The sequence below is a fragment of the Pseudoliparis swirei genome, unplaced genomic scaffold (assembly GCF_029220125.1).
Source record: "Pseudoliparis swirei isolate HS2019 ecotype Mariana Trench unplaced genomic scaffold, NWPU_hadal_v1 hadal_25, whole genome shotgun sequence".
Taxonomy (NCBI): Eukaryota; Metazoa; Chordata; class Actinopteri; order Perciformes; family Liparidae; genus Pseudoliparis; species Pseudoliparis swirei.
The window spans coordinates 209,827-219,801 of NW_026613261.1; the positions used below are offsets into that span (position 1 = coordinate 209,827).

At 44.6% G+C, this 9,975-nt stretch overlaps 1 protein-coding gene across 1 annotated transcript in view; it reads left to right on the forward strand.

The window, feature by feature from the left end:
- Positions 1-9,600, forward strand: part of pip4p1a (phosphatidylinositol-4,5-bisphosphate 4-phosphatase 1a) — a 16,631-nt gene extending 7,031 nt beyond the window's left edge. Inside the window, exons 4-7 of the mRNA XM_056410635.1 lie at positions 279-384; positions 1,314-1,366; positions 1,518-1,608; positions 8,382-9,600. Coding sequence (XP_056266610.1) covers positions 279-384; positions 1,314-1,366; positions 1,518-1,608; positions 8,382-8,525 — 394 coding nt within the window. The 3' untranslated portion in view covers positions 8,526-9,600. The remainder of the gene's footprint in view (positions 1-278; positions 385-1,313; positions 1,367-1,517; positions 1,609-8,381) is intronic.
- Positions 9,601-9,975: the final 375 nt, after the last annotated feature.

Below are 9,975 nucleotides of genomic sequence, written 5' to 3' on the forward strand. Positions count from 1 at the left end.
TAACAATAATAATAATGGTAATAATAATGACAATAATCACAATAATGATAATAATAATAATCACAATAATGATAATAATAATAATGACAATAATGATAATAATAATCATAATCATAATAATCACAATAATAATAACGTTGATGATGAATCCCAAAAACAGTGAATCCGTCGTTTTCGGGCAGGAACAATTAGCTTTTGCATTTTATGATTAAAAAATTTAAATTCTCCTCCTCTCTTCCTCTTCTTCTTCTCGTCTTCCTCTCTGTGTCTCTTTCCAGTAAGAGGATCATTAATCTGGGTCCAGTTCATCCGGGTCCGGCCAGTCCTGACCCGCAGCCGGCCGGGGCCCGGGTCTCCTGTGGTCACTGCAGCAACACCTTCCTGGTACCTCCCTCTCTCTCTCTCTCCCTCTCCCTCTCTCTCCCTCCCTGTCTCTGACTCTCTCTCTCTGTCTCTCTCTCTCTGACTCTCTCTCTCTCTCTGTCTCTCTCTCTCTGACTCTCTCTCTCTCTCCCTCACTCGCTCTCCCTCTCTCTCTCTCGCTCCCTCTCTCTCCTCTCTCTCTCCCTCTCTCTCTCTGTCTCTCTCTCTCCCTCCCTCTCTTTGACTCTCTGTCTGTCTCTCTCTCTCCCTCTCTCTCCCTCCCTCTCTCTGACTCTCTCTCCCTCTCTCTCTCTGTCTGTCTCTCTATCTCCCTCCCTATCTCTCTGTCTCTCTCTCTCTGACTCTCTCTCTCTCCCTCTCTCTATCTCCCTCCCTATCTCTCTCTCTCTCTATCTCTCTCTTTAACATTGTTCATTTGTTTCTTTTCCTTCTCGCCCAGCGATGGAGGAGAAGATTGATTATTTCTGCTCAGTGGAATTGAATTCTTCATTTCTTTAATATAAACTCAATCAAATATAATATATATTATAATATATTATAATATATTTCTCTCCACCACCTCACATGTTTTATATATTTTCTGTAGCATGTTTTTCTTTCTTAAATTTTAAAGCTTATTTTATCAAAATATGAACAATGGCATTAAAACGACTCGTATTGATCTGATCAGCCTCTGAATATCAACATTTAAACATGTTAAATAATTATTGTTATTACTCATGAAGGTGGAATTCAATTCTTAATTTCTTTAATACAAAATCAATCTATGAGGCAACCGGCGGATATCAATTCATTAATGAATGAACTACGGGAGATACCGGAAGACGTTTATCAGATGCACACGACACGCTTCTCACGTCTTCCACTCGTGTTTCACATGTTGTTGTTGTTGTTTGTGTCTGACACGTCTTTGTCTTCCTCGTGATCAGTGGACGGAGTTCACCGACCGGACGCTGGCCCGCTGCCCGCACTGCAGGAAAGTGTGAGTGTCACATCTTACAGATATTATGATGTAACAGTCATATTGTCTCGGGTGGAGAAGATGATTACATCTTCTAATCAAATGACCCCTCCCCTCTCTCTCTCTCTCTCTCTCTCTCTCTCTCTCCCTCTCCTCTGTGGGTCCCCTGCAGCTCCTCCATTGGCCAGAGGTATCCCCGGAGGCGGAGCTTGTGGTGTTTTCTACTCTGCTTGCTGTTCAGCGTCTCCACCGCCGGGCTGATGGTGAGTAGACCTCTCTCTCTCTCTCTCTCTCTCTCTCTCTCCCCCTCCCCCTCTCCCTCCCTCCCTCTCAGCATTAATATGAGCTTGTCTGTTTTCCAAATCGATTCATCCCCTCTTCTTCTTCTTCTTCTTTTTTGCTCTCCGTTACGTTGCGCACGCAAATAAATATTCCTATTTTTCTTATTAGAGTTTGCAAACCGCAGAACAATCTAGAGAACAATCTGGAGATCACGATCTAGAGATCACGATCTGGAGATCACGATCTGGAGATCACGATCTAGAGATCACGATCTGGAGATCGCGATCTGGAGACTAAAAACCCTCCGACACACAGAGTAGACCGTCCTGCGTTCTGCTCTCCGGCCAGCAGGGGGCGCCAGCGCGCAGCAGCCCGCCCTGTGGGGGGGGGGGGCTCTAATGCAGGAGGTCATACAAGACGAACAGACCGTTTTTAATTATAAACACGAGTTTCTGACAGCTTTACCCTCCAGGTAAAACTTTATCGACAACAAGAACACGGACAACAAAACAACACGAAGCAGTTCTAAAAGTACACACAATAAAACCTCACGGGAGAAAAGAACCTGAGGTACTGTTGATGACCTCATCGACACACACACACACACACACACACACCTGTAACACACACACACACCTGTAACACACACATACCTGTAACACACACACACCTGTAACACACACACACACACACACCTGTAACACACACACACACACCTGTAACACACACATACCTGTAACACACACACACCTGTAACACACACACACACACACCTGTAACACACACACACACACCTGTAACACACACACACCTGTAACACACACACACACACACACACCTGTAACACACACACACACACACACACCTGTAACACACACACACACCTGTAACACACACACACCTGTAACACACACACACACCTGTAACACACACACACCTGTAACACACACACACCTGTAACACACACACACCTGTAACACACACACACCTGTAACACACACACACACCTGTAACACACACACATACCTGTAACACACACACACATACACCTGTAACACACACACCTGTAACACACACACACATACCTGTAACACACACACACACCTGTAACACACACGCACCTGATCGTGGACTACAGGAAGCGGAGAGGAGAGCACACCCCCATCTCCATAGACGGAGTTGCAGTAGAGAGGGTCAGCAGCTTCAAGTTCCTCGGCGTGCACATCTCCGAGGACCTCACATGGACCACGCACACCACTCACGTGGTGAAAAGGGCCCAACAACGCCTGTATTTCCTTAGGCGACTGAGGAAATTCAACATGGCCCCCCGCATCCTCAGAACATTCTACACCAGTACCATCGAGAGTGTTCTGACAGGTTGCATCACCGTCTGGTACGGGAACTGCACCGCCCTGGGCGTAGGGCACTACAGAGGGTGGTGCGGTCGGCACAGTACATCGTTGGAGGTGAGCTTCCTCCATCCTGGACATATACACCAAGCGGTGCGTGGCCAGGGCCAAACGGATGCTGAAAGACAATAACCACCCCGGCCACAAACTGTTCACCCTTCTACCGTCAGGCAGGCGATACCGCAGTATCAAGTGCCGCACAAACAGACTGAGGGACAGCTTCTTCAGTCAGGCCATCAGGCTGCTGAACAAGGACTGAGACCCTCATTAACACTACACACCAGAACATATTCTGTGAATATCTATGGCCATGGTGTATATTTTATTACATTGTTTATATATATATATATTGTATACATATATATATAGTCTCAAAAAAAGTGTATATTTTATTACATTGTTTTATATATATATATTGCCATGATGTATATTCTATTACATTGTTTTATATATATATATTGTTAATACTTTCTTCTTTTTTTGTGGATATTGTATAGTTTATTCTCATTCTTATTCTTTTTTTAGTCTGCTACTGCTGTCGGGTGTTTTGCACATAAGAATTTCACGAACCGATTATACTTGTATAAAAGGGGATGTGACAATAAAAACTTGAAACTTGAAACTTGAAACACACACATACCTGTAACACACACACACCTGTAACACACACACACACACACCTGTAACACACACACACCTGTAACACACACACACACACCTGTAACACACACACACCTGTAACACACACATACCTGTAACACACACACACACACACCTGTAACACACACATACCTGTAACACACACACCTGTAACACACACACACCTGTAACACACACACCTGTAACACACACACACACACCTGTAACACACACACACCTGTAACACACACACCTGTAACACACACATACCTGTAACACACACACACCTGTAACACACACATACCTGTAACACACACACACACCTGTAACACACACACACCTGTAACACACACACACCTGTAACACACACACACCTGTAACACACACACACACACCTGTAACACACACATACCTGTAACACACACACACACCTGTAACACACACACACACACCTGTAACACACACATACCTGTAACACACACCTGTAACACACACACACACCTGTAACACACACACACACCTGTAACACACACATACCTGTAACACACACACCTGTAACACACACACACACCTGTAACACACACATACCTGTAACACACACCTGTAACACACACACACACACCTGTAACACACACATACCTGTAACACACACACACACACCTGTAACACACACATACCTGTAACACACACACACACACACCTGTAACACACACACACCTGTAACACACACACATACCTGTAACACACACACACACCTGTAACACACACATACCTGTAACACACACACACACCTGTAACACACACACCTGTAACACACACACAACCTGTAACACACACCTGTAACACACACCTGTAACACACACCTGTAACACACACACACACCTGTAACACACACACCTGTAATATACACACACACCTGTAACACACACCTGTAACACACACATACCTGTAATATACACACACACCTGTAAACACACCTGTAACACACACACACACCTGTAACACACACACACCTGTAACACATAACACACACACCTGTAATAATAATAACACACACCTGTAATAACACACACACACCTGTAACACACACATACCTGTAACACACACACACACACCTGTAACACACACACACCTGTAACACACACACCTGTAACACACACATACCTGTAACACACACACACACACCTGTAACACACACACACCTGTAACACACACACACACACCTGTAACACACACATACCTGTAACACACACACACCTGTAACACACACACACACCTGTAACACACATACCTGTAACACACACACACCTGTAATACACACACACCTGTAACACACACACCTGTAACACACACACATACCTGTAACACACACCTGTAACACACACACACACATGTAACACACACATACCTGTAACACACACACACACACACACCTGTAACACACACACACCTGTAACACACACATACCTGTAACACACACACCTGTAACACACACACACCTGTAACACACACACACCTGTAACACACACACACACCTGTAACACACACACCTGTAACACACACACCTGTAACACACACACACACCTGTAACACACACACACACACACCTGTAACACACACACACCTGTAACACACACACCTGTAACACACACACACACACCTGTAACACACACACACCTGTAACACACACACACACCTGTAACACACACACACCTGTAACACACACACACACCTGTAACACACACACACACCTGTAACACACACATACCTGTAACACACACACACCTGTAACACACACACACCTGTAACACACACACACACCTGTAACACACACACACACCTGTAACACACACACACCTGTAACACACACACACCTGTAATACACACACACACCTGTAACACACACATACCTGTAACACACACACACCTGTAACACACACACACCTGTAACACACACACCTGTAACACACACACACACACCTGTAACACACACGCACCTGTAACACACACACACCTGTAACATACACACACACCTGTACTACACACGGCTCACACACCTGTACTACACACACACCTGTAACACACACACACCTGTAACACACACACACACCTGTAACACACACACACACCTGTAACACACACATACCTGTAACACACACACACACCTGTAACACACACACACCTGTAACACACACACACCTGTAACACACACACACACCTGTAACACACACATACCTGTAACACACACACACACACCTGTAACACACACACATACCTGTAACACACACACCTGTAACACACACACACCTGTAACACACACACACACCTGTAACACACACACACCTGTAACACACACACACACCTGTAACACACACACACCTGTAACACACACATACCTGTAACACACACACACCTGTAACACACACACACACCTGTAACACACACACACACCTGTAACACACACACACACCTGTAACACACACACACACACACCTGTAACACACACACACCTGTAACACACACACACCTGTAACACACACACACACACACCTGTAACACACACACACCTGTAACACACACACACCTGTAACACACACACCTGTAATACACACACACACCTGTAACACACACACACACACACACACCTGTAACACACACACACACACCTGTAACACACACACACACACACCTGTAACACACACACACACCTGTAACACACACACACACCTGTAACACACACATACCTGTAACACACACACCTGTAACACACACACCTGTAACACACACACCTGTAACACACACACACCTGTAACACACATACCTGTAACACACACACCTGTAACACACACACACCTGTAACACACACACACCTGTAACACACACACACCTGTAACACACACACACACCTGTAACACACACACACCTGTAACACACACACACCTGTAACACACACACCTGTAACACACACACACACACCTGTAACACACACACACCTGTAACACACACACCTGTAACACACACATACCTGTAACACACACACACACACCTGTAACACACTGTAACACACACCTGTAACACACACACCTGTAACACACACACACCTGTAACACACACATACCTGTAACACACACACACACACACCTGTAACACACACATACACCTGTAACACACACATACCTGTAACACACACACCTGTAACACACTGTAACACACACACACCTGTAACACACACATACACCTGTAACACACACATACCTGTAACACACACACCTGTAACACACACACACCTGTAACACACACACACACACACCTGTAACACACACACCTGTAACACACACACCTGTAACACACACACACACACCTGTAACACACACACACCTGTAACACACACATACCTGTAACACACACACACACACCTGTAACACACACACACACCTGTAACACACACATACCTGTAACACACACACACACCTGTAACACACACACACCTGTAACACACACACACACACCTGTAACACACACACACACACCTGTAACACACACACACCTGTAACACACACACCTGTAACACACACACACACCTGTAACACACACACACCTGTAACACACACACACACACACCTGTAACACACACACACCTGTAACACACACACACACACACACACACACACACACACACACACCTGTAACACACACACCTGTAACACACACACACCTGTAACACACACACCTGTAACACACACACACACCTGTAACACACACACACACCTGTAACACACACACACACCTGTAACACACACACCTGTAACACACACACACACCTGTAACACACACACACCTGTAACACACACACACACACCTGTAACACACACACACTTGTAACACACACACACACACCTGTAACACACACACACCTGTAACACACACACTTGTAACACACACACACCTGTAACACACACACCTGTAACACACACACACACCTGTAACACACACACACACACACCTGTAACACACACACACACACACACCTGTAACACACACACTTCTTCAGAACAGGAATCCTGTATATATTCCTGAAAGCGCCGCAACATGATACATTAATATAACTATCTATCTATATATATATATATATTTATATATATAGATATACATATCTATATATATATATGTATATCTATATATATATATAGATGAAGACAGCGCCTCCTGATTAATGTTTCATCCTCAGTATTTTATTCTGGGTGTTTTGATATTTTCATATTCATAACGTTGGATTCCTCAAAGTCACTTTGACCATCGTCGTTAATCGATGTTCTCAGAGCGGCCGCTCGATGCTCCATGCTCCTCCCCTCCCCCCTCCTCCTCCTCCCCCCTCCTCAGATCACCTCATTCAGCTCTCCTTGTTTCCTGTTCACTGTTTCCCGTTTTTTTTCTCGTTTCCCGTTCTCCCGTTCCCTGTTTCCTAATTCCTGTTCCATTTTTCTCGTTTCCTGTTCCTTTCTTCCCGTTTCCTGTTCTGTTTCCATTTCCTGTTTCTCGTTCCCTGTTTTTCCGTTTCCCGTTCCCTGTTCCCTATTCACTGTTTCCCATTTCCTGTTCTGTTTCTATTTCCTGTTTCCCGTTCCCTGTTTCCTTTTCCCTGTTCCCCGTTCCCCGTTCCCCGTTCCCTGTTTCCTCGCCGTCTGACTCTGGCCCCGCCTCCTCAGGCTGGGACGTGGGCGTCGGCTCAGAGCTTCCAGGGGATCTACGCCTCGTGGGCCGCGCTGCTGCTGCTGGTTCTGGTCTCGTTGGCCCGGGCCTTCTACTGGGCCTGCATGAGGGTCAGCCAGCCCCTCCAGAACTTCACATAGAGACCCTCCTCCTCCTCCTCCTCCTCCTCCTCAGGCAGGAGGAAAGATGGCTTTAAAGAAGACACACACACACACACACTCCCTCCTTCATCCTGATTTGACCGTTTTGGTTTCGTGTTTTTATCATTCTTTTATTTTTTTAAATGTCTCAAAACGAAGAAGACGAAAAAAAGTGAAGAGCGGCGATGACGTCGGATAAAGTGCCCCCCCATACACATACATACACACACATACACACACACACACTCACATACACACACACACACACACACACACACACACGTTACATTCTCACTCACGACTTCCTCGTCTGATCAAATTTCTTTCCTGATGAACTTTGTGGATCTTTTTGTCTTGATTTGTAAAAATATATTTGTTGTTGTTGTTGTTGTTTCCGCAGATGTTTTTTTTTGTTAAAGTAGGTTATTTCCATAATTTAATGATTTGGATGATGAACTTCTCAGAGACCTGATGAGCCTCCGGACGCCGTGTCGGAGGTCAGCTCCTTCCCCACCGACACATCCTGACCAATCACAAGCTCTCTCTCTCTCTCTCTCTCTCTCTCTCTCTCCCACACACACACACACACACCCAGCACCTTATACAGTACTGAGCCACCCTGCATTCACACCCAGTGAGGCGAGGCGCCGTCGCCCTGCCAGACTGAGCTGAGGGCCCAGCGCTCCGCGAGCTGTTTGTTTATTTATTGTGACATAATTCAAGTCCTAAAATCCTTTATCGTGTCTGTGATGAGAATATAACTTTGTAACCGGATCAATAACTTTCATGTGTTTCTTTCTTTATTGTTCCTGATTTATTTCATTGATCGATCCTCCAGTTTATGATCAATACTTTAATTAGTTCATAAATAAGGTTGGAGGACACAATCGACACAACTTGTTAAAAGAAGATCTGTTTTATTGTTTTATTGTTTTATTTGTTTGCAGTGTCGTGATCGTGATTCAATCATTAACAAATCGATCATGTTATAGCCAATAATCAATACCCGGCTGACGCTCGCCTCAGTTTTGTTTACACGCAAATAAAGACGTGATGAAGATGACGATGAAGATGATGACGTACAAAACAACTAACGTGAGTTTTTGTTTTTTTATTCACCAAAACACAGAATCTGTGTCGGCCGTGAATCTGTTATCTTTGCACTTTTTAAAAGTATTTTTACCCTGATTCTTGTCTTGAAGGCAACGTTTGCCTGAGTTGACGCGTTTACATTCGTTACTTTCGCCTCTTTATTTGTGGCGTTTCGCTCATGAAGTCGTTGATTAGCTTTATGTTTCATATATTTAGTAGTTAGTGTGTTTAACACACGTATGTTTTAATATCCTCCAGAGGAACTGAACCTGAGATTAATGATGTCATCTCCTAACTGGGATAATTCAGTTATTAAAAAAGGAGTGAAATCAAACAAGTCATTTCAAAGAGTTGTGCT